Source organism: Falco cherrug, chromosome 8, assembly GCF_023634085.1.
Source record: "Falco cherrug isolate bFalChe1 chromosome 8, bFalChe1.pri, whole genome shotgun sequence".
Classification (NCBI taxonomy): domain Eukaryota; kingdom Metazoa; phylum Chordata; class Aves; order Falconiformes; family Falconidae; genus Falco; species Falco cherrug.
Genome location: NC_073704.1, coordinates 18,280,961 through 18,307,188, shown reverse-complemented (window position 1 = coordinate 18,307,188; position 26,228 = coordinate 18,280,961). Strand labels below are relative to the sequence as shown.

The following is a 26,228-nucleotide window of genomic DNA, read 5'->3' as shown; positions in this document are numbered from 1 at the left end:
ATCCAAAGAAGGTAGTAACACTTGCTTTATCTCATAGAACAGATTATTAGTTCCTCATGTAACAGATTTACTGAATTCTATGCACAGTAGTCTAATGTGTAGTAAAATAAAAGTAGTTTGGCTTAGTGGATTTTGAATTCTAAGTATTTTGAAGACAAATTAATATGAGTCTAAGTAACTTCATATGCTCTGTGTATTAAACTTCCTTTGGAGAATGACATCAGACTGAGAATCGGCACCATGTTCTAAAGCTTTAGGTAACGTGCAGCAGGTCTGTGCAGTTTTGAGAATCTCTTCATCATCAACAAATTGCTTAATTAAACTTTCAACTTGTGTTTTAGGTTTCTTAACCATTGTGCATGGAGCTGCTTTATCCTCTGATCTTAAAAATAAATGGCTTTTCAGTTGTATGTTCTGTAGTGGCAACACTTCTGATTTATTGCCTACTAGCCCTTTGTATCACAAGCTTGTTTTTCTGAGATTTTTTTTAAGGAAATGACATTAAAATTAAGTCTACTTGAGGATTTCTTCACTTTTCTTCCAGTGAAACTTAAGCCTCTCACTTGACAACTTAATGCTGGGGTTTTTTTCTGCCTCAGCGGAAAGTAGTCTTGCAGTCTCTTCTGTGGTTCAAAAAATACCCTTTTTGTAAGAGTAAAGAAAAAGCATGGGGAAGAGAATTAAGTTTGAAATAAGTACTGTCCTTCAGGAAAAACTTTTTCCTGGTCTTTGAGCTTGTATAAACTAGCATGAGCTAGTTAGGTTTTTGAAGCTTTGATTCAAACTAGGATGTTGAGTGCTTCAGCTCTTAATTTCCAGGCCCAGATTAAAATGCCTAGCCTTGTCTTAGGCACTTGAGTTCATGTTATAACATTTAGGGAGATCTTCATCATCTTTCTTATCTTGCCAGGATTCTGGCACTTGTCACTTTGTTGCTCATTCTTTCATCTGTTGTTTTTGTTTATCTGGGGTAGGTTATGCTGCCCAAAAAAAATCTACCCAGTGTACTTTGAAGGGAAAAATGGTGAAGGACTGGACTTGAATATTTTTTTTTCAGGAGGAAGCATTGAGGCTGCTGTTTGACTGATGAGTACCAGTCAGTCATAGTTCTAGAAGGGGGACAATAGTGTTGGGTTTTTTCCCCCCATCTCTATTCTAACTGATAGATAATACTAGAAATGCCCTGTTGGGCCACACCAGTGTAGTTTCTATGGAACAGTTTGTCACGGTGGCAAAAGTGTTTGAAGTCAAAATGGGAGAATAAGCATCTGGAAAGATACAGATGTAGTGTCCTTTCAGTATCCACTTAAAGATCTGTTGTCCATGAATTTGTCTAGCTTTCAGGTCCGCTGATACTACCTGTCTCTATAGCGTACCATGGCAGCAAGTTACGGGTTGCTGTGCTGTTCTGTAAAGTACTTGTGTTTTAAATAAAGTATCCCTTACTGTGTGGCAGGATTAGGTGAATGATAGTTCTTCAGCTTATCTACTTTTTTTTATTGATTATGCAAGACTCAGTCATATCTTCTCTTCTACTTTCTCTCCATGCTGAGGAGTCCTGGGCATTTCAGTCAGATTGTAAGGCCCTTTGGTCTTCACAGTTGTTCTCTGAACCTCTACTACATCTCTAGTTCTACTACATCTTTTTGGAGATACAGGGACAAAAACTGTGCAGCACTCAAGGTGTGTGTACACAAGGGTTCTACAGAATGGCAAAAAGCTGTTGTCTGTCTTACAGCTGCCTGGTTGATGCATAGCACTGGCTGCTGTTGTATGTTGTCAGTCAAGATGCCATGATTTTTGCTGTACAGACTACCAGTCTGATTCTGCAAAATATGCAAGTAATGCTGCTTTTTTCTTGGCTTTTGCAATTACCTAAATTTTCTCTTCTATCTTCATTTGTCTCTCCAGTTTTTTTAAGGTCGAGTTTCTCTCTCAGTTCCAGTCTCTCCAAAAGAGCTTAATATTAGTCACCTAGTTGGAGAGTCCTCTGAATCCAGGTCACTGATGAAAACATTGTGTAAAACTGGTCCCAGTACTAGTGTGTGGCAGGCTGCACTCATGAGTCTGTCTTGGACAGTGATCAATAAACCCTGCCTTTTGCTTTTTGTGTTAACTTTGTCTTATCCTTCAGCCTGTAGAAGAACCTTTCATTCTGTACTGTAGCAATGTATTTTCTTAAATAGCTTTTGGAGCAAACACCTGTGGAAGTATAAAGGAACATGGAATTTCATGTTCACTGTATTCCCTTTATTCATTTCGGTTACTTCACAGACTGATAGAACTCCAAGGGTTAGTGAAACAGGATTTCCCTTTATGAAAGCCATGCTGACTTTCCCAACAGGTTGTGCTTTTCTGTGTGTTAAATCATCTTCTTGTTACAGACTACCATCTCACCAGGGATAGATGATACTTACTAGTCTGAGCAACTAAACCTGTTTCTTGGGGGTATGTGTGGGGAGGTCTTTTGGGGTGTGTGTATGCGGAGCTTCTTGCACCATCAACATACAAAGCTTGCTTCCTGAGTAATTGTGTTGTGTTCTGTGCAGTAAACTCACTAACTCCCTTAATATTGTGACTTTTGTCTGTGTCTTGACTTAAAAGTTGTTGGTTTTCTGATGGCTTTAGTTTGTCCTTTGAACAAGTGATTAAGGTTACCCTTGCATGCTACCTATAGTAATAGGTTGGCAATACCAAAAAGTGTGTGGAGGAAAAAACAAACCAAGCTGACACTTGAGTCCATCTGTACCTTTGTTGCAAACCCCTGATGGGAATGCATTAAATTTTCATTGCTTACTGCACTTTCCTTTTCATAGAATTAATGTAAGTGTTTCACATTGGTGTGATGGAACAGTAACTGTTGCAGGAGGAATGCTTGAATGCTGTCTTCAAAGCTGAAGAGTCTAGCTTGAGTTGAGATACAATTGTAGTCTTTTATCTCTAGGAATAGAGTAGGGTGGGGTTTTTTTGCAATAGGAGAACTAGGTGGTAGTTGAGGTAAGGGAAGGAAAGGAATTGATCTTTTTGTATAATATGTGACTTAGTTGTAGAGTTGTTTGCAACAGCTGTGAAGGACAGGGTCACAATTGGATTAAGTGACTGAATAATCTTAGAAGGAATGCCCATTGGGCCTAATGCAGTGTCCCAGGTGCAAACTATAGTAAAGATTCTCAGCTGCTGAAAGCTCTTAATACCAAAGAAAAGTCCTTTTTCTCCTTTCGGAGAATGCTTGTGCATATGTAAACTGCACAAGGTGTGTATATGTATACAATTAATAGCAGTAGTTTCTACCTGCTAAAGTGTGTCCCCAGCCTTACTTGTTTTCACATGTGGTACACATGATCACAAACAGTTCCTCTGTCCCATGTCTGAGTTCTTTTGTTACATGGCTAAGCTGTTATTGAAGTGTTTGTGATAAAAATAATTTCATGTTGCTGGATGAATTCTGATGCACTCTGAGGAAGGAACCTTTAACACTGTTCTTTTCTTGAAAACATGTAAGGTGTACTGAGCTGGGTTCATGTGTCTGAGACTGGATACACTGCAATGTAAACAGTAAACATGTCCTCTGCCTGTAACTGGCATTTAAACTGTGACACTGCTTTCTACACTATTGAAAGGGAGAGACCCTCTTTAAGAGCAAAGATGGGGGGGTGGGATATCTGAAAAGCCTTATGCCACAATTCCCAAAGGTGATGAAAAAAAAATACCTAAGATGTTGACAATTGATTGGATTTTCTGTGAAGTACAAAACAGATACAATGAAATGTGCAGTTGCATGAAATGTGCAGAAGTTCTGTAGGCTTGTAGGTGAAGAACTTTATTTAAAACTTTTGTGCATACATAGAATCAAAAGAAGTGTATCTGAAATACAGTGATTTAAAATGACTCTGTAATATTGACTTTTCAGGTACAGATTAGGTGGTATGGTATTACCAACTTTTAAGGAATGGATAGAAAAAACCTTTGGAGCAAGTCTGGAGCACAAAACTACCTCTAGAGTAAGTAAATAGCTGAACCAGTTCTTTTGAACATTAGTCTTGGTGATAACCAAGACCACACTGTTAAAGATGATGCAGCTGTTGTCCTGAAGGTCACATTGCATATAAATATAGTGTATTAATACCTCAGTAGTTATACGTCGAATACTTTGAAAAAACGCTGTGAAACCTTCAGTGACTTAGTATGACTTGTGGTTCCAGGTTAACTGGTAGTACTTTTATTGGAATGAAGATTTCCAACACAGGGAGTTTTCTGTCCTTGTTTGTAGGTTGCTTTTCAAGACTGGAAACTGTTAGCCTAGAGGGAATTTTTAGGCAACTACGATGTTGTTCATGGTAACAGAGACAGAAGATACAGTGAAGTTAAATTGTGCTGTTTTCAGTGTATTTAATGATTTCAAAGTTCTTATGTGACCATAATTTTTTTTATGGGTCTGGGTGCTTAAAACTGGCTACCAGAATACTCAAGATTGAACTGAATGTTTTCAGAAAGACACATTCAGGATGTTCTGGGTTTTGTGAAGTATCCATATTTTGCTTTTTAAAGAGCAATTAATGTTAGTCAGGAGACCTGACTCCCTTCAAAGAATTCCTTTCAGGCTCTGGGTTCCTGACTAGATAGCTGCTTAAGCAGCTGTGTTGGAAGCAGACTGTGCTTGTACAGTGACTATAGCCACCTTGCTTTGAGTAAGTTTTACTCATTACTTGAGTGACTTCAAGATTGTGTTATCTCTGAACCAGGTAATCTCTTAGGGCCTGAAAATTCAAATGTTTCTTCAGTCTTCTGTTAATAAAGACATTCTTTCATCTTCTGTGACTCGAAGGATCTCAATCTGCCAATATGTTTTAAAAGAAATCATCTTGATGTGAGGGTTCTCCTTGACCAGGCTTGGTCTTAACTAGCAGCTGCTTCAACTTCTTGTGACCAAAGGTCCTGAGAGCTGTTGTTCCTCTTCTACATGTAGTAGAGAACATGTAGAATGAAGTAGAGTTGGAAGTCAAGAGCAGATTCTCAAATAGTATCTTGATTCCACAGTATGTCTTGCAAACCAGCTCTTTAGGATGTCTGCCAGCCATGTTGAATGCTTTCCTGTTATGTTGTGCCACTCTGGTTCTGTAAATCTTGTTGTAACCTGAAACAGGCTGACTTGACACATAATAGGACTCTGGAGTCTCCAATATGTCTGACGTATCAACTGCTACTGCAGGATCCCCATTTTAATGTCTCTTGTAGTTCCTAGTTTATATATCAGGTTATCATGCTGTATTGTTTTTTCATCTTCTATTGTTGTCAGAGCATGAAGAATCTCGGGTATAGGAACAGCAATAGGAGAGGGATCTCTTGGTCCTTTTGTCTTTCACCTGTCCTGCCTCTGTTGTGTAAGACTGGAGGGTTCCCTGTTGTATGCAACTTCTGTTATAATTAACAACAGTAAATGTACCTGCTTCTGTGATGCTCAAGGCCTACTGATAGCTTTTTGCTTTTCAGATTAGATTTATGAGATAGCAGTTTAGACCTAGTTCACACAGGCTTCCTGTCTAGCCTTTCAATGCACAAATCTTAAAATATTTCAGTCCCATAAGAATAAATAGATATATTTTTGTTTGGCGTTGTGTATAAGATTTTTATAGATGAATAATCAACTTTTCAATCTTGATGAAAACTTAAGGATTAAAATACTTGTAGAAGAGAAAGATGAAGATACTTAAAGCCCCACCAGCAAGGAATCATTACAGCTTTAATAGTTGGTGTCCCTCGTATGGAGAACAAAAATCTTCAAGCACTTTGTGTTCAACTTAAAATTATATGAAATAGTTCTGTCTATAGAAATCCAGTAAGAAACCAAAGTTTACAATAGAAAATGTAAGCACAGCTTGCAAGGATTTTTTCTTGAAGTGGTTTAAAGATCTTTAATTTGTATCTATTTATTTCTCTTCTTTCAAGTTTCTCTCCGAGCTCTGCCCTTTGGGTGAACAGAGCACTATGAATGTGCAGAATAGTAAGAGCAGCAGTCCAAGACTTCCCCTGTGCTCATTGTGACTGGCCCCTAAATTCATGATCTCTCACTAGTGGTATGCCTCTCACCTGAACAACTCTTAATCTCAGCCTCTGTGTTTGTAGGTGACAAAGCTAATATGTTGGAGGGAAAAGCCTTTTCCTTGCATGTCTGGCACCTCATTTCAAGGAGTATAGTATTATCATTAAAGTCAGTCAGAACAGCACATATCCTCTTCCAGAAGTCAAATTATTGTTAAAACTATATTTTTATTAGGTTTTGTATCCATATGAAAACTCTGAAACAAACATTTGGTTATCCTTTTGAACCTCTGAATGTTGTTAGCTGTCAGTCATGAATGTATCATGCAGATGGTGCTTTCTGAATTATTCCTTTTAAGTACTTTTAATTTCTACATAACCTTACACAGTTTCTGCTATGCTAGCAGTGGACACTGGTAGACAAGTTCCATGACTCTGGATCTTTTAACTACCTGAAAACTTTCCAGTTGAACTTTAAAACTTCCTGCTTCAGCTCTCCCAACTTAACCTATTCAGAATAGACTAGTGCTGTGGTGGCACATGGGAGACTATTAATCTCTTATCTCCGTTGCTGTTAGCTTGGTAACAGGTGCTGTCCTCTAAGGTTTTATCTTAAGGCACATAATGGTAAAAAATACCTGCTGTTCTGGATGTTATATAGAGCAAAGATGGGCAAAACTCTGTTCTAGGAAAGGAAACTTAGATGTGTGAGTATAACTTCCAGAAACTTAAAGGTGAAAGAAAAGTGAGTTCAGTTTTGCTGTTTTCTCTTTGTACTTGTGAAGAAGCATAGGCTAGGCTTATCAAATAAATGTCTTAAGTTTCTTTGACTGTATGGACAATCTTGTACAGAATAATTTTTGATGGTAGGGCTTTAAGCGAGCTTTTTGGCATCATTAGGCAGCCTGTAGTCTTTCCTGATAGCTTTGTAATGAAATTGCAACCATATTCTCTCAAGTTGAAGGCAATGTCAGTTAACTTGTCAGGAAGGTTTTCATGGCAGAAGTTTGAAAGCACTGCGCTGTGTTTTATCTAATTTTTTGCAACTCTTAATTTTTAAGATTGTAGTTAAAATGAAAGATGTGGTAGTGAAGAATGTTCAGTTCTGCTTTCAAACTTGAGGTCAAGAGTTTTTCATGTTAATATTTTCTTTCAGAGTAGTTGAAGCTGAGAAGTTAGTTTAGTCAAATACAAGCTTTATCTCTAAGGGGCTCTCTAATTAGAGGCCATTTGCAAAAGATGACATCTTCCTGCAGGGAGATTACCTATAGAAAAGTATAAATTATTTACTCTGTTTTTAAGGAGGGGAAAAAAGCATATGTTTTTCTGAAGCTTTAAAGCACTTAAAAGCATTAAACTTAATGTCTACAAAGATCTTTTTTTTTGGAAATGGATCCTGTAAAAAAAACTTACTTGGAGAATGAGAATTCAAGAAGTCAACACATGAACTATGTTTTTAAGTGCCTATATCTAAAGTGGCCTTTTCAAAAGAGAACTAAATGGCTAGGTCTGCACTTTGAGAAGCTATAAGAATACTATACATCTATAGTAAGAACCTGGGAGAATGGGTGGTTAAAATTGTTTAGCAGGGGTTCTTCCTCTGCACTTACAGAACCTTGATTTGAGGTCTGTTGATAAGCCAAAATGTCCAGTATAGCCTTTTTGAAAGGGAAACTTTTCTACAAGGTGTTGATTAAAACTTCTACCTGGAGGCTTTCTGGAAACATTTGCATGTTTGTGACAGAACATGGATTTTTAGAAAGTCTTCCTGATGTGTGAGGTCTACAAAGTATGACTGTTGTGTTATAGTAGTCAAACTTAGTTTTGTCTTGCTTTGGACTTTTGATTAGGCTTTGGTCCAAGGTGAATTTAACTTTCAGTACATGACAGGAGGAGGGGAAGTGGGTTGGTGGAAACAAAACTGTAAGTAGAATAACTTGCAGAGTGGTAGTGGCTTTAGTGTGTATTTCTCTGTATTGAAGGAGGAATTTATAGTCAAAAGAATTTTGACCTTCACTTGCTACCTGTTCATCAACAGTCTCTAGTTCTGTTCAGGCAGGTGTCTTGGATCTTAGGAAGCCTTTAAAAAGTTATTTTGTTCATTATGCACTCATAAGCTAGTGCATTTCTCCAAATTTGTCAGGTGGAAAAAAGGTAAATGTGCTACTGAAATAAAACTTAACTGTGTGCTGAGTTGGCTGAGTACCAGGGAGAAGTGCAATCTGTGAATGAAAATAAGGAAGAAAAATTCTGTATTTCTGATCTTGAATAGTTACGTTTAGGTATCATTGTTAACCTGTAGTTGTACAGAAACGCTGTCAAGAGTGTAAGAGTGAACCTACCTTTAATGAACTTATTTTCTTTTATTGTAGGCATCCTTAAATGTTAACGATGTACCTCCATCCACTGTAAATGAAGAATTTCTTCAGGATCTTAAAGCCACTAAAATATCGTATTCACAAGATGCAGAAGATAGGGTATTCAGAGCTCATGGTAAGCGAACTTCATTTATGTAAGTGCTGCTTCTGATGCTTCCTTGTTTGAACTTGTTAACTTATTGTTTGTGTTTCAGGTCACTGCCTACATGAGATATTTGTACTCAGGGAAGGAATGTTTAAGCGAATTCCTGATCTAGTTGTATGGCCTGGTAAGCTTTGTCTTACTCTCCCTTCTGATCTGGGAGGTCATTGTTTACTAAACTCCTGTGCTTGCTTGTGATGCGGAAGCTGTCTCTTGCTTCACTGACTGACAGAAACTGAAGGAATTTTCTCATGAATAGTAATCATAGTTGTTAACACATGGATTACAGGTTGTGCCTGTGAAATCCCATTGTTCTGTAGGAAAGTCAAATTTATTATTAAATATAGCTGAAGTTTCTATTGAAATCTGAATTCATGACTTAACCACAGTGTGATTTGAACATGTATGTTCCCCAAGAATAGCTGTATGAATGGCAGCCTAAATCTTGTTTTTTAAAGGAGTACATGATGGTGGAAGGGTAGTGAAATGTGTGTATTAACTTTGTTTTACAACATGCTGTACTTGAATAAAACCACCTGTAACTGCTGTCAGAACACTTTACACAAAGGGTCATTGACTGAAAGAGCAGTGCAATCTGAATGCAGGCTAGGCTCACTTCAAATAAAATAACTAATGCTGGTGTACGTAATATGTAGCAGAAAACATGCTTGCTTCTATCTAGTAGGGTATGAGTACTTAAACTCATATGACTTTATTTGCACGCTTGTGTGAATTGTCTACTTCAGTTGTTTCTCTGGTCCCTAGGAGCTACTTCCCCTGTGCCATTCTTCAGTAGCTAATCAAAAAATGGTTTGATCCAAGTACCTGCTATTTTCTGTTTAGCTGTACGAATCCAACTCTTTTCCTACCTTTTATAACTTTGATACTTTGATAGCTGCACTGCATTAGAAACACCAACATCTCTCATGAGAATGTAGTCTTAGTTCAGTTTTCTCCCCTTTAATTAGAGGGGAAAAATCACATATGGGAAGCATTAAAAAAGTACTATAAGATGCATCTTGCTACTTGAGGACAGGTACTGACAATGACAGCACTGGTGACCGAGTAGCAGTTGCCACTCAGTCTTTTGTGCACACTATTTTGTGCAGCTCCAAGAGCAAGTGAAATAAAATAACTATCTCTGTTTAAATCTGCTCTCCATGGCAAGAGCAAAGTAGCCAGTTTGTAAGCCTATTTCTGTCCTGCTCAGTTCTCTGCTGTTTGCTCAAACTCACGTATGCGCTGTATTTGATCATTTTCCTTGTCTGTGCACAAGCATTTCTGCTTCCCTCTTTGACCAGATACAGAGTACATTCTAGAAAAGTAAATTTCACCAGCAACTCTACTTTTGAAACTGAATGTCAGCCAGAAAGAAAAAGATGTGGTGTTCAGCTCTCAGACTTATTTCTTGTTTAAAATAAATTGGACAGCCAATTGTCAATAAAAGCTTTAAACTTAATTTGTTCTCCAAGACACCTAGATTAATTGCTAACTGTTTAGTAGCCCATCTTGCCCTGAGAATTTGCAGGAGGTCTCAGTCCATGAGTAGAGCAGGAGACTAAGGCTGTAGTTGGTTCTTCAAACGTAGAATTGTTTCAGGTCTAAATTTTACTCTGGGAACCCTGACACTTCTGAACCCAGCTCTTAGCACATAACTCTTTGGAAATGTCTTCCTTGCTGGTGTTGGAAAAGGAGCTGCTGTTTATTCAGACTGCAGTATTTAGTACAAAGCGCAAATCGTGGTATTAAGCATAAATCCTGTTGGTTCTTTTAACTGTTTGGACTTTTTTTAGTTTGCCATGAAGACGTAGTTAAAATTGTGGAATTAGCCTGCAAACACAATCTCTGCATAATACCATTTGGTGGTAAGTGTTAAGAAATCTCAAATCTGTTTAACATTACTAGTGAAAATGTATTCTACTTGAATTCAATTTAAATATGTGATCTTAGTAATTTATTGTGCTCATAATTCAATAGTTAGTCTTTTTATAGTAGTGTTTTAAGTGTGGTCTTAATTTTTTTATGATCTTGCAGTATTAAAAGCTGCTATATTCAATTTAGTGGAAGTCATTAAAAGTATGTCAACACCTTGAATATTGAATGTGCAAGAGGACTGATTATATGAAGCTGAAATCTACCTCTGCCATGGAAGTTTTCTAGGAAATAAGTCAAGAGATTCAAATGTCTGTTAGAGGTATCATGTTTTTGGATGCATTACTTGTGCTCTTTTCCCACAAACATGTATGAATTGGGGTTTTTTCTTATTGTACTATTGAAGCTCATGGGTCCAGAGAGGATTATGGTCAGACACCATGTTGCAAAATCATTAACTGTAATTCAGGTTTCCTTTTAGACGTTGTTTGGTTTGAAAGTTAAACTTCTGTGGCAAGGGCTTTTCAGGAGACTAAGGCTGTAGTTGGTACAGAGTACAAGTAAAGGCGTGTGTAAGAGGACTCCAGGTTTTTTAATCATGGATGCTTTTTCCTTTAAGCCTGCTGAAGTAGATGGTGAGCTATCTTGCTTTGACTTAGAGCTCAGGGAGCACGGGAAGCTTACTTTCATAAGCTTATTCAGTGAGAAGCTCTTTGCCAAGAGCTCTTAATTCTGTGAGAAATCCGTGCATTTTACTTGGTACTTGCTTATGCTGTAGGAGTATAGCCCCTGTAGGAAGGACACTTAACCATTTGAAAAGACAAGAATGTCACTTGAAGACAATACCAAACTGATGGAGCTGGTTTCTCCCTAAAACTCACCCTTGCCAGGTACATCTGAAGAGCTGTAAGACTGCTACAAGTCACCTTTGGTACTAGTAAATTGGTATAGCTGAAAACAGCTATATTGACTATATCTTGTCCACTGACCAGGGTACAGAAAGATCTTCAGATTGCTTTCCAAGTCTGTTTATGCTAAAGTACAGTCAATGTCTGGAGTTACTACTGTAGGCATTGGTATTCAAGGAAAATGCTCCCTTTCCTTTTACTGGAAACAAAGGTGATGGGCTCTACTGCTCTTGGAGTGTTTTATTAGTTGTCCCTGTATCTGTACTTGCCATTGGTTGTTCTTCGGTAGCTTACTATGGATTTCTTTAGCATCTTAGTCTCTCTTTTCCTATGGCTTTTGTAGTCTTTGAGAAGCCAAAGGCTCCTTGGAGGCTGTTCTGTGACATCCTATAAAATACATTAGAAGCCTGTAGAGAAGTTTGACATTAGGCTGCCCAAGAAAATGGAGTCGCTATCCCTAGAGGTATTAAGGCAGACAGATGTAGCATTTAAGGATATCGTTTAGTGATGAACTTGGCAGTGTTAGGTTAACGGTTGTACTTGATGATCTTAAAGGTCTTTTCCAACACAAATGATTCTATGATCTGGTTTTATTCAGTTTTTTTTAGTTACATACTTGCTTTCAGATAGGTACTGCATTCTTGCATTAAGTAGACTTCTTAAGCCAGTTTTATGGGTAGAAGTGTAGTGACTTCCATAGTGACCACAAAAGAACACATAGAAATCATAGCACTCCATCTTGGACGCTTTGTTATTTCTTACTTTTCTAGTTTTGAAAATCTATTCTGAATTTAACAGAAGCAGCTGAGATGGTCACAAAATTTCATGATTTATCAAGGGCTGTTAAAGCATTGACAGCTCCACTGCTGCCTTGATTTTTTGAAACCCAGTTTAGGAGAAGGGACAGCCTTAAAAGGCTAATCACTAGCCTCAAACAGTTAACTTCAGTGATCTTAATTTAAGTTCAATATCAGAAAGGAGGGAGTGAGTAATGTTATGTGAAGAAAAACTACCTGAGAATTTTTTGATGACAATTTCCCTCCCATATTTGCAGGAGGGACGAGTGTCTCTAGTGCCCTTGAATGTCCTGAAGAAGAAAAAAGAACAATTGTCTCACTGGATACATCACAAATGGTATGTCACTCAGCTGTTGGTTTTTTTAAATCTACTTTTAAAATTATCCTGTGATTACTTTGGTGATCATTAAGGAATGACATTTTTTCTTCGCAAGAATTAATTAGGGGTGGAAGTATTTATCCCTACTAAGTGTGATTAAACTGGTACTCCTTCAGTTTAAGTGAAATTTGCTCATGTTAGTTACACCTGTACCACTCCATATGACCGGTATGTATTTAACAATGGAAAAAAAATCACTGTTAAGCCTTGTTATAGCAGCTTTAAGTGAAAATTGGAGGAAGCTACTATGCTTCTATATTGGAACTTGTATTTGAGGTTAAATGAAAGGCTAGGAGGAAGCTATTTGTTACTGCAAATTTCACTAGTTTTTGCAGGCTAAGAAATACTTCAAGCAAAGGTTAGTAAGTGACCTAATATCTATAAAAAACCTGAAGGATCAACTTGAAAGAAAAAAAACCCTAGATTTTTGGGTATATAGCACCTTGAGTATGTCAAGTTCATAGCTTTATGGCAGTCTAGAAATGCAGTTCTGTAAAACTTAGTGCTAGTTTTCGTCTTTCTGTTATGAAGGAGCTTTATACTTCTAAAACAGGGGTCCTCAAACTTATTAAACAGGGGGCTGGCGTGCGGATGAAGTGGCAGGCAGTCATCTGAGGCTGCTTGGTTCCCCCCCAACCCCCGGCGGGGGCAGGGGGGAGCTGTGTGTGTCTGTAAATACCAGAGGCCGGATTGAGGACCTTGGGGGGCCATATCCGGCCCACAGTTTGAGGACCCCTGTTCTAAAATAAGTTTTATGACTACATGGTAATGAGAAGCTTCAGAAACAGCTCTGTCTTTGATGTAAAGTTCTACTGCCTCTGAGCACCTACTGAGCTCTGTAGCCTTGAAGGTACAACCTGGGGTTTGGCTCCATTTTCTCTACTCAGTCAGTGGTGCTTCAGTTAAACTTCATGTTTCTCAGTTGTGTCTGGCTACAAAGTGATCTTTTCTGCAAAGGTGGTAGTTGTGTATTGAAGGAAGCTCTTCGGGTGTCTATGGAGTGAAATCCAAAGAGTGTAGTGCTGACTGAAGCCTTCATTTGAACTCACTGATTCATAACCCACAGCTCTGACTTCTGTCTCGTTTGAGAGTGGGAAGGGATTGTGGTTAACTCATGCTTTTGTATTATCTAGTATACACCAAGTCAGAAAATAGACCGCTTTCATGTCTTGAATGAGTGTTAGCTAATTGTAATCATTGAGGAGGGTAATGAAGGAAATTAAGGTGAAAAGAAGCACTGCCAGAGTTAAAACCTGGGTGTCTCAGAGCAATTAAGATGATTGGCTAAGCTTTGCTATTTTATTAGACACTTAATGGGTATTTTCATCTGTGTAGGGTCTATATTGTATAAAAACTAATTACATAAGCATCTTAGATCAGTTAAGCAGTTTATGCTGAAACTGAAAGTGTCTGAAAGGAGCTGAAATAGCTGGTTTTGAATAATTAGTTAGCCCAGATGTTGTGAGGGGAGACAACTGCCTTAAATCATAGTTTAAGTTGGACTATGAGATGTTGACATTTCTGTCATTTGAAAAAAAATCAACGTAAAGGGAAGTTAAGAGCTGTTCTCCGAATATTAATGCACAAAATTACAGTACACCAGAAGCATACTTCAGAATGAAGAGTAGAAGCTGAAGCTTCTGCGGTGTCCTTAATATAAGTGAAGTTAAACCTGTATTTGTTTCTCCAAGTGGATTGTCCTTGTCATCAATTGCTTAGTGCACCATGTAGTTTGTAGTGTTTACTACATTTTCCTGTTTAGTAGAATGTACTGATGGAAAGTGACTGTCTCATCAGATAAAACAATAGAATCCTTCGAAGTATCTTAAATTGCAAAAGTATATATATACTCTGACATCCTATAGTATAATTTGCTTCTAGTTTACAGTGTCAAAATCCAAGAGCTGAACTAGAATAACTGAAAGCAATCTATTTAACCCATGGAGTATCTTCAAGAATACTTGTTGTATGCTTAGTGTCCAGATAGTCAGATTCAGGCACCTTCATTCATGTTACTTGTGAAAATCACTGTATTTCTTAATTTCTGTGAGGGTTTTGACTTAACAATGCAGAAGAGTCAGAAAGACTCTTTAAACATTTCTAGTATGAATTGTCTAGTAAGTATACTACCCTCTTACAGTAATGACTTCATAAGTTGTAACCTGTTTGAGGGAGTGAGGGGGTTCAGCTTCCAACTGCTGAATAACTGGAGTTGAATTAATAGTAAACTATATAACCAAGCATGTTGATCCGAAGCATTAGAGAAGGAAATGAACAAAAATCTTTAATGCTGTTTCTTAGTTTTGATTGGCTTTTCAACAGAATCGGATTCTCTGGATAGATGAGAAGAACTTAACAGCTTGTGTGGAAGCTGGCATTGTTGGACAAGATCTGGAAAAACAGGTATTTTTAACTTGTCAGACCTCTAGTATTTCTCCATGCTTTCCTTAGCTGTTCCTGTTATCTCATCTAAATAATTGAATTGTAGCTTAACTCTTGTATGTTTTCATGCAGACTAGTGTGGTAAGCGTTACATGCATGGCTGTGAACCGTATCACATTGAATGCTGTATTTGATGAACACTTTAAAAACTTTGCTTTTTGGCTCTAGATGCAAAATGTGATTACAGTAATAAGGTGACAATTCACAGCATGTAATGCTATGCTTTCTGTTTCAGACCTTAGATAGACCAGTGTGGTTGCAAGGCATGACACTTGGTACCACTTACCAGGCAAAGTTCAAACTGTCACTTTGTGATGTGTGGTTTAATCATTCTGGCCAGAGGGGGTTTCCTCAGGAAGGCTGGAACATATAACAGATATGCTGTTGCACTGCTACAGGAGAGTAGCTGAAAGGAGGGAGAGTTGCCCAAAGCAAGAGTCCAGTGGAATATTAAATCACCTTCATTTCTAAGTAATCTTTACTGGCTTTTAATTGCAGTTCATCAGGAGAGCCACAGCACCCTTCTCAGGGTCTTTCTAAGTGCTCCTCTAATCAAGCAAGTTGTGTATGTTTGTTGTTCTTCAGGATGTGCTGTTCTGGTTATCTAAAAAATTCTAGGACTTGTTTTGATAGCTAAATGATGTCTAAAATTACAATTCTTAGTACCTAAATGCACTCTACAAATAATGCAGGGACTTGGGTTTTCTTAACATGTTTTTTTAGACCACTTTTTAGAAGAAAACTTGTTGTACCTGACAGAGCTGTTTATGATGAGAAAGGTAGCATTGCCTGCCTTTTATCATTTGATCGTAATATTTTAACCTTTCTAGATCTGTTTCTTTCAAGCTTCAAATTAAAAGTGTGAGGAGAATATGCTCTGTGTTTAACCGACCTTTTTCTAGGGTAATGGTTTGATATTTCACAACTGTCTATTTAAATGCCACTATTTTTCCTTTCACTTAGTAAAGGACTACTGCCCCTTACTCTGCTTACAGCTCTTATGAACTGGAGTACTGCCGTTGCAGTTATCTTTTAATATTTTTGATCAAAATCTTTTCAATCAGGTTTTTGACTATGAAAAGTTGTCCATTTGTTCAGTACTGAATAAACTAGTATTTGTACAAAGGTTTTAATATCTCAAGTCACTCTGAGCAAGTGAGGACTTCTGTGGAATTCTTTCAATGTGCAAAGAATACAAAATCAGACCATCTACTCTAAAGTATATGTATATATATATTTTCAAAATTCTTATTGTGTATACTGGAATTCCATTATTACTGGCCAGTGGGATGTGGTTAAAGTGAGGACTGCAGGTTGTGCTTGTTTTGTGTAGTACAATTTGAGCATAAGAATGATTTAATATTGTAGTTAATGCCAATGCAGACTTCCACTGAAGTACAGGTAGAATGCAGATATGCATTTGGCCAAGGAAATTTCTTGTTATCTTTGGGGTAGGAGGAAGGTGCAGGGTCAACCCTTCCCTAATAAATGACAAGTAAGCATATAAAGCCACAAGCCCCTCTGGTATGGGAGGAGACCATGAGCTAGATGAATCACCATAGACATTACACATAAGTGACTTTCAATCATTTAAGTTAGAACCACTTTGTACAACAGAACATAGTTAATGATCCACATTATGTGGTATACTTAAATACCTATGTCCAACATGATTGTTTTCAGTTGGTCAGCACAGATTGATCATCTCAAATGCACTAACACAGTTATCACTTAATGTGAGACTATTGGGTCTTTAATTCTTCCTGTTCAACAGCTTTGGTGGTGTGATTCTGAGGGCATCCAATCTACCTCAGGTGCTGTGCAGATGGCAAAGCCAAGCTAACACAGAAAAATGAGAAACAAGTTACTGCTTAATGTACAGGAATGCATGATCTGCATCACAAATAGTTGACAGCATTGCATACAGGAAGCCCAACCAGATGGCTGTATGTTAAAACACATCACTCCATGAGAGAATTAAGTACAGGCAATTTGCTCATGTTTTCTGCAGACGTGCTGCATATCACATTAGGTTAGAACAAGAGATTACGTCCTTATTGGCTGCATTTGTGCAAAGTTGGTAGTTACATAGTTAAAATTTTTCTCATACATATTTGAATTCACACCTTATGAACAATAAAGGTCTTTATTTTAAAATATGGAGGAGGAGTGTTATAGGTTGATGTGTATGCACAGTAGAAGCAGAATCAATTGCATTTCATTTATATATCAAAACCAAAACTTGTACCTGAATGAAAGGGTGTGTGGATACAGGATACTGTTTTTTTAAAAAAAGCAACAAACAAACAAACCCGAACTAGAATACTGAGATTTGGAGTACTACACAAATGCAGGCTCTGTAAAATTTATTTTTTCTTTTCTTTAGCTTGCTGAAAGTGGCTTCTGTACAGGCCATGAACCAGACTCCATGGAGTTCAGTTCACTAGGAGGATGGGTAGCAACACGAGCATCGGGCATGAAAAAAAACATCTATGGAAACATTGAAGATCTGGTAAATAGCTCTAATACTTTTTCTAATTGTTCTGTTTGCAGGTTTAACTTCTATAATGACTCGCAATGAGAGGGGAAAAGGGATAGTCGATTTCGGTTTTAAGTGATACAGTTTTGGCATCAAATCTTGACTGAAATGCTAGTTTGCTTGCTTTTGGTATTATAATTTTAAAAGTCAATTTTATCTTGGTAATCACTGGCTAACTTAAGGACTTGTTACCCTGTCCTGACTCTGGTGTTACCTTCTATCATTTTGTGCTTTCTGTTAATCCAGTGTAATAATCCTGTCAAAATTTTAGGGTGACTCCAAAAGGTCATGTTTTGTCCTACCTATTCGATGTTCCTGAAGTTGTCTAGTTGGACCATCTAACTGACAAGCAAGCTAGCTTCTTCCACTTTCCTACCCCCCCTAGGCTAGTTTTCAAATCTGTAGGCTGACCTAACTGACCATGTGGATGCACAGTGGTGAAATGTAACGCTGCCACATGGTCTGAAGGAGCTTTGAGGAAGGAAGCAATGGACTGGGAATGCCAGTATTGTATTCTTGAATCTGTTGTAACCATAAAAATGGTTCATCTTTATATTAACCCAGGTAATTTGTGTTTTAAAACATACTTTTTGATTTAAGTTACCTTTTCTGTTATGACAAGTATACTAAATAATATTTAAATAATCACTGTTCAGACTTTGCCAGCCTTTTTGCTTCAAACTTCCAGCTTTCTCTCATAGTTTATAAAATAGCTGTTCCACATGTGACATTTTCTTACTACTTTCCTGCAGCCCCGCTCTAGGTAATAGATCCCCATCATCTCAGGCTTTTTCATCAGCTCATAGCTCAGACATGTTTGTTCTGTGCACAGATATGACACTTCAGTATCAGTGACTGAGTTTGGCAGGAACTACACCATTTTTATTCAGTAGGCCTGGCTGAACTAAAACTACTAACACTTGTGAAGTGTCATTTGTCTCCTACTACCTGAAGTATTACTGGATGGTATAGTTTTGCTTGTACTGGGAGATGTGAAGCAGAAGGCTTTTCTATCATGGAAGTGTAACTTCAGGCTAAAATAGCTTCTGAAATTTCCATTAGGAGGAAATAAGATTGAAAATTGATTTGGAACAGTTAGTGAGTTTCAAAATGGCACAGTGAGAAGGTTTCAGGGAAGTGTTTACCTTCTGAGGAAACTTTATATCTAGAAATGGTGTGTTATATAAGCTGCCTAAAATCTACTTATTGTAGAATCAACAGTTTGTAAAATGCATATAATGAAATTTTTTAACAACTCAGAGCAGGATGAAAATTACTTAGCTACCTGTGCTAGAAAGTTTTAAACCCATCAGCTGAAATTCAGTAATCTTGCTTCATTTAAAGGCTTCACTACATAAACCCAAAACTCGCCATTCCTTGGTATAAAATAATTGAATAAAGGATTAAAAAGAAATCTGGACTCTGTATTGCATGTGCATGAATAAAGCTGGAAGCAATAACATTTAAAAATATTTTTTAAAAAAAACAAACTTAGAGCCTTAGCCTTACATACATATCAGTCTTATGGCAGATTTTATATTGATAATCTATTTCATAAAACTTACTGCTATGTTTGCTCCTAATAGAAGTATTTCTGTAGCAACTGCTAACTGAATTATAAGCTTTATAAAGCAGCAATATTAAAGCAAAGTTTAAACCCTCACTTTTTTCCTCTGAAGTGTATGTATATTCTGTATTAAAATACTAATGTTTATGAAGTGCTGTCTACACTGAAAAAAACAAAACAGTTTTAACTGATATTGCCTGCATGTAGTCAACAGTTCATTTGATTTGGCATAGAACTGGAAACAATCTGTGTGGGCGAACCATGCTGTGTTAAAATGACTGTTATTAACAGTCCTCAGGTTATTCTAAAAGTTCTTGGGACTGCCTACATAATGTCTTAAAGCTTACAAAGCTGAACTGTATTGATCTTAATATTAAGTTTTGTAGAAAGTTAATATCATACAAAAAACTTGTGTGTGCCTAATGCAAGTATTTATAGTCATTGCGTATTGTTTAAACAGGTGATCCATATAAAAATGGTAACTCCTAGAGGAATAGTAGAAAAAAACTGTCAAGTACCTCGCATGTCGACAGGACCTGATATCCATCACTTCATTATGGGATCTGAAGGTATAAACACAGTAATTGCATGTTACTGCATCTTCCGTCAGCTTCTGTAATGGCTCGATGATTTGAACATCTTTAATGCTGTGGCTTCCAGTGTGTCTGAGTGGCATTATGCAGTCATGAATTTCTTGTGTTAGGATAATACAATGAAACTTTAAATATATACTTTAAAAATAAGGACTGAAATTAAGCAACTCTGAACACTGCTTAAAACAGGTCTATAGAGTTAGTCTACAAGTCTAGTAACAAACATGATTTAGAGGGTATCTTGTAAGAATTTACCATGTCAGGAATAAATCACCTACTACTGCAATAGTGAATTTTTGGGACTTCTGATTTATGTTAACTTACAACATCCTGGTAAACAATTGTTAAGTTGGGTAACTTGCAAGAAGTATATCTTGCAACACTTCACTCAGTTTTTCTTTTTCTCCTGAAGGAACTCTTGGAGTGGTTACTGAAGTTACGATAAAGATTCGCCCAGTCCCTGAATACCAGAAGTATGGCTCTGTGGTCTTCCCCAATTTTGAACGAGGGGTAGCCTGCTTAAGGGAAGTGGCAAAGCAGGTAAAGAAAAGCTAGATGTTAACTTCACTCAAGGACGCAGATTCTAGCACTAGGGGTATGCTCATGCCATACTACTGGCAATTGGGAAGTGAGGATTTGAGGTAATATGAACCACATCAAGTGTATATGGTCCATGAGGCTTTTGGAAATGATGCAGTTGAGGATTGAGTACATTCTGAATTTGCTTGATATTCTGAGACATGTTGTGGATGTGCCTTCTGATTGCTTTTTTCAGAGGGAGTTACTTGCAAAGCCAAACTTTCTGTGCTGAGATATGAATCTCCTTCAACAGGGCTTAATTCTCAGATTAATTCAGGGCTATGTAGAGGGAACCAGTATTTAAAGAAACTAAGTTGCAGTGCACAAGTAAAAGGTAGTTGAATTTATGGCTCTAAAGTGACAAAGGAACAGAAGTCATGCAATGGAAGGATATGGTCTATGTCTAGAAAACATTTCCTGAAGCACAGTGACATGTTCAGGTGAGCTGGATATTTTGAGGTGGAATTGTGCTTATGCTGTAGTACTTAAACAGCCTTCTGAATAGTGTGGTCAGGTGGTTTCAGGTAGCAACTCAGACATGGGTGTCCAAATTGAATAACACTTTTCCTTGTGGCTATGCTTCCAAGCAAATCTTAGAGTAGCTAGCCTCTTTCTTCATTAACTTTTCTTTGCTACGTGTAAAACTTAGCAAATCCTGGAATATGCCCTGAATGGGTGAAGTAATTTCAGAAATGTTTTAATTTATGCTAAACTAAACACAGCTTTACCTTTTTTTAGTGATTGGTCTAAATTAATGACTTAATGTTCCAAGCCAGATGTTCAAACTGGTATGTGAATGACATGTATATGCTAGTCAGCAGCACTTCCCAGTTCTGTTGTGCTTCTACTGCTAGTGCTTGTTCTTCTGTTAAAGGTATCTAAGCGGATGGTGTGGGAATACTTAATCATATTGCTGATCAACATTTTGGTTCAATTAAGGAGCTAGTGTCTTTTCTCTAGCTATGGGCTTAGTTAGAAGAGGAAAAAAGGCCAATTAGCCACTTAGTGTTGCTCCATTTCTAAGCTGCTGCTGCTGTTTCACTGAGCCTTACTTGATCACTGTTTACTTGAGCCTTAATTACTTATTCTTCTCTTCTGTTGCCCCTTGAATTAATCTTGGTAATAATTAGTGATAGCTGTCTGAAAAGCTGTTTGTCTGTATTGGTCTAGGTTAATGTAAGATTAACCAGCCTGCAGGTTGTGGGTGGGTTGGTTTCATGTAAAACCACTCCTCCAGCCTTCTTCTGTCAACCTGCCTGTTCTTCATGCTCTTTCTTCCTGTTGTGTGACCAAATATATATTAATGATATTATGGACAGTGAACATGTCAAAGTGATAGAGGAGTACTTCTAAATCCATCTGATTAGAAGAGTAGAAGAACACAAGCCTGAAATTCATGCTTTGTCATATTCCTGTGGCCATACATGTCAGTATGACTGGATATGGCCATCACACACTATACAGTGTAGGCATATGTATTGCCAGAAGCTTGCCTAATTGAAGGCAGCTGTTCTCACTTGTTTTCAGACTTCTGTACAGTGCAGGATCTAGGCTGGACCCAAATATGGATTTTAAGCCCAGTGTGATGGCAGAACATTAGGTGTAGCTGGGTTGGAGTTAACATCAGCTGCTATGAAGAAAATTTTGTTCTTGTGACCAAAGCAATGTTAACACACCAATCTTTTGGCTGGTGCTGAACAACGTGTATACAGTGTCAAGGCTTTCTCTATTTTTCAGGCTCTTCCCACCGGCAAGTAGGTTGGTAGCAGGCAAGAGGCTGGGAGGGAACACAGTTGGGACAGCTGACCCGAGCTGACAAAAGGGATATTCCATTCCCTGCCACATAACATCATGGTCAGAAATAAAACTAGAGGAGGGAGCCTCCCAGGGGTTATCATTGCTTGAGGTCTGGCTGGGTATTGGTCAGCTGGTGGTAACTGATTTCTTTTTGCATTGCTTTTTTGGTGGTGGTTTCCCATTTTGCTTATCAAGTTATCTTCATCTTAACCCATGAGTTTTCCCACTTTTACCCTTCCAGTTTTTTCCCCTCTACCACTGCAGCGGAGTGAGTGAGCAGCTGTGTAGTGCTTAGCTGCGTGCCGGGTTTAACCCACAACAATTAAACTTTTTTCAATGTATTTGTAATGTATGTGTATCTCTGATTATGTAGCAACATAAGCTTGATATTTTAATGAAGAATGATATCTTTACTGCATATGGCACTTCAGAAAAACACTTGATACTTGAAAGGTCAAAGATCTTCAGATATTCCTGTTGGCTTGAGGTTGAACTGAAAATTCTCAATGCATTATATCTAGACATACCTAATAGATGATATTATTCAAGTGGAAAAAAAGCTTAGTCACCCCTTTTCAGTGATTATGATGGCCATAGGTCTCTGGTATCAAAGTTTTCTTACAAGAGCTTTCTTGTATGCTATTTTAAAATGAGCATTTTATTGTTATGAATTCTAGCAAAACTGTACGTAATCTTTCTATACTTCCTCCCTCTCATTCCTCTAACTTTGTCTCCAAGAGATGTGCTCCTGCATCAATTCGCCTTGTTGACAATGCACAGTTTCAGTTTGGTAAGTACATAGATCTTCTTAGACAAATATGCTTCTAAGGGTTTTGATTTTTGGTAGTCTGGTTTAGGTGGTAATTCCTTTACTCAAAACTAGACTAAGAAGGCAACGAACCTGAAGTTATGCTATAGAAGTGTGATAATGTCTACTTTCAGAAACAGAAGCCTGTCTTTGCCTCTGGGAAAACAGCATGAACTACAACAGCCAGTAAAGAACCATGCTCTGCATATAAATATGAGGGGGTGGTTTTTTTTTGCTACCTTTCCATTCTTGGTATGTAGTCTGCTGGGTAGAGTTTGAAACTCTGGTGGCACTTCCTCTGTTTTGCTGAAGGAGCAGAAATTATAGTTTTGCAGTTTAGTACTTGAAACATTTTCTTGCTGAGAGTACTAATGAGAAGTTGGTATGCAAAAAAATTAATCATAATGCAGGCACCTTATTTGGAAGGTAAGTTGGTTGATATACAGATTCCTTAAGTATCAGGTTTGTGAAAATATTCTGATGTGGCAACAATTATTTGGGTGGGGGAGGCAATGACTACTCACTTCAGGCAAGCATGTCTAGCTTTAAAAGAAGCTTAGATGTAGTAAATGCCATAATCGTATGCAGACAGAAATAATCTGTAGGCTGTAAGTACAGAAAGTCAATGAAGCTACTAGAACATTACTGAACACAAATATTTTATGAAATTTCAGCTAGTTCAAATACCAAAACAGGGCGATGTCAGACATGCAGAGCAATTATTTTTAAGGAATTATTGGGGAAAGCTGTTGTCTTACTGTAGGAGATTTGGCAAAAGATGTGTTCTGGCTCAAGACACTCTCAAGGAGAACCTAAAGTTCTACTGCTTTGAAGCTAATAGTTTATAGAATGTAAAGGTCTTGCTGAGAATGTGCTATTTTGGTTGTATCCAGAAAACCTAAATGTGAATAGAGATGGACTCTGAAAACCTCTATGTTGATACCACTTGAACGAGTCAGATTTTCTGAAACTTCTTTTGGACAGAAGCCGCAGTGGTGAATCTTGACTTCAAATACCATTAATATGGTGGTGCTGAGAAAGCTGAGCTTTGTTTTTCAAACCAAGGAAATGGATTTGTAAAACCTGAGCCCAGCAAGCCTTGCTGCTTGCTTTGGTCATTCTTGTGTTTTACTGTTTCTCTCGGATATGTACAATGAAGGCAGATGCTTTTTTTTTTTTTTTTCTTTTGAATTTGGAAGACGTTTGACCAGTTACAAGCTTTAACCCAACACTGAATAAATGATTCTTCTACTTTCTAGCATTGATCTGAGATTGCAGCTTATATGGTCATGTGCAAAACAGTTTTAGGTGTGTCAATATAGATATTTTTTTCTTGTAATCATTAAGTAGGCTTAAATACAGTAGTTCTTGCAGATGTGGTTTAAATTCATGCCCTTTTGTGATCTGGTGCTTTTTTGTGCACTTAGAGGTGTACTCTCGAGGTATGTTCATATCTGCAGGGAGAGTCCCTCATTACTGAAGAGGGAAGGAGAGTAATCAATTGCTGAATTCCTGCTTTATTCAGGAGGAAGTACTTTGTGAAGTATTTTAGAAAGAAGTATCATGTAAATGGTGCATAACTTTTTTTATGAATTGGGCTCACAGCATGTAGGCCAGATGCAAGACTGTTGAAGTGAAGCAGTAATGGGAGTTCAGAAGTTGCTTGTAACTGAAAACAATGGAACAAACAGTAAAAGACTTTCATCTCAATTAAACCCAGTCTTGAGGCAGAGATGTTAATTTAACAAACTCCAAGACACCATTTATATATCCTGGAATTTTAGTTCCCCGTATGTGATTAAGGAAGCAATTACTAGCTCTGTGTAGAAAATTTTGCACAAGTGACATAACAGTTAAGGAAAAAGTTGCTTAACTCCTAATTTGCACCACTTTTGGCTATTAGTTTCAGTAGTTTTGGCGTAACCTTAAAGTCACTGATTTGCTTGGCTTTGTACTGCTAAAATTAATGAAGTGTGCTTCTAAAGTTTTCCATACGCCAATACTTGCAAAAATCTAAACTAGGGCAGCCTTAATTAAGTGTAAGATGAAATATTTGTGCACAGTTGTATGTATGCCTTTAAAAAAAATTACTAAGAACCTTTTCCTAAATGAGTAGAAAGTGCCTTTAATTATGATAATCAAAGTGCTCCCAGATGATTCTTGCAACTTTGACTATCAAACTTTATTTGCCCCTTGAATTAGTAGTTTTAAGAGTGCTGTTTGCCTTAACACACCTTTTTCCACCTTTTACCAAAGGTCATGCGCTTAAACCACAAGTTGCTTCCATTTTCACGTCATTTTTGGATGGACTGAAAAAATTCTACATCACAAAGGTAATATTTGGGGTTTAATACTGTTCCAAGTTTTGCATGCTATTCATAAGATACCTGTTCTCGTATACTGTCTCTAGTGCAGCTGAGTTCAGGTGTAACATATCCTACACTCTCCAGTTAACTGATACTACAATCTCAAAGTGGTTTAATCCAAGATGAGATTATCTGTTTGAGGAGTTATTCCATGAGAGCTGTTCTTACTGGTCATATCTGTAGATGAGATTAATATACCCTGTCTTAACAGTGAGTTGGTGACAAGAGCAAGACTGGAACCAACTTGCCTAGCTTGCAGACCACTGATCATCAGTTAACACTGATGGAGTGAGACCAACACTTTACTATCTTTTCCTCTTCTCAGATTTTTTTTTTGTCAAGGCAGCCTACCTTGTTGCATGAACTAGAATTCTGGGAGGACCTCAAGATATTTGTCTTGAATTGCCTGTGTAAACTGAATTTTTGTCTTACTGGAATTCATCCCAATGAATACCCTTTGTAGTCCAGAATTATCTGGTGCTAAAGTTACTTCACTTGTGCTTTTGTGTGTGCTATCTGTCTTGTTAGCTAATTTGGAGCAAAAACCAGTAACTAAAGATTTCCTGCAAATACTGGTATTCAAATGTAGAAAACTGCATCATCCTAGATTTAGATAACTGTTAGATAAGAGGAGGTAAAAATTTAATTCTGATTTGATAATATTTAGTGTCTTCAGGGAGTGGGCTTACTTGAGAGACAGTGGCTAGTGTTAATTCTGCTGTTCTTTCTTGGGCTACTGAAGTAGAAAATGCCATGTGTCTTGGAACTTTTTGCTAGGGAATACTTATTAGGTTTGGAGATAGCCCAAAAATTTTGTCTTCCCTCCCTGATCTGCTGTAGCGCAGGAAATAACTAAAGTAGTAAAGACTTTGGCAACAAGGTTACTGTCAGTTTGAAATCCTAGTTGGCAACATCTACTGCTTCTGGAGTCGGCAACAAACATCACAGCTTCTTGGGTTATCGTATCACCAAGGGATGCTGTATGCCAATTCCTCCAGCTCTGCAGGAGGAAAAGAACAGCT

General features: G+C 37.6%; 1 protein-coding gene across 5 annotated transcripts in view; it reads left to right on the top strand.

Annotated features, from left to right (window-relative positions):
* Window positions 1–26,228, top strand: part of AGPS (alkylglycerone phosphate synthase) — an 82,922-nt gene that overhangs the window by 38,546 nt on the left and 18,148 nt on the right. For all 5 annotated transcript variants that reach the window (XM_027810655.2, XM_027810657.2, XM_027810658.2 and 2 more), the window contains 11 exons: window positions 3,911–4,001; window positions 8,412–8,532; window positions 8,612–8,686; window positions 10,353–10,424; window positions 12,394–12,473; window positions 14,838–14,918; window positions 17,344–17,469; window positions 19,524–19,632; window positions 20,069–20,196; window positions 22,771–22,822; window positions 25,097–25,173. In XM_027810655.2, coding sequence (XP_027666456.1) covers window positions 3,911–4,001; window positions 8,412–8,532; window positions 8,612–8,686; window positions 10,353–10,424; window positions 12,394–12,473; window positions 14,838–14,918; window positions 17,344–17,469; window positions 19,524–19,632; window positions 20,069–20,196; window positions 22,771–22,822; window positions 25,097–25,173 — 1,012 coding nt within the window. The remainder of the gene's footprint in view (window positions 1–3,910; window positions 4,002–8,411; window positions 8,533–8,611; window positions 8,687–10,352; window positions 10,425–12,393; window positions 12,474–14,837; window positions 14,919–17,343; window positions 17,470–19,523; window positions 19,633–20,068; window positions 20,197–22,770; window positions 22,823–25,096; window positions 25,174–26,228) is intronic.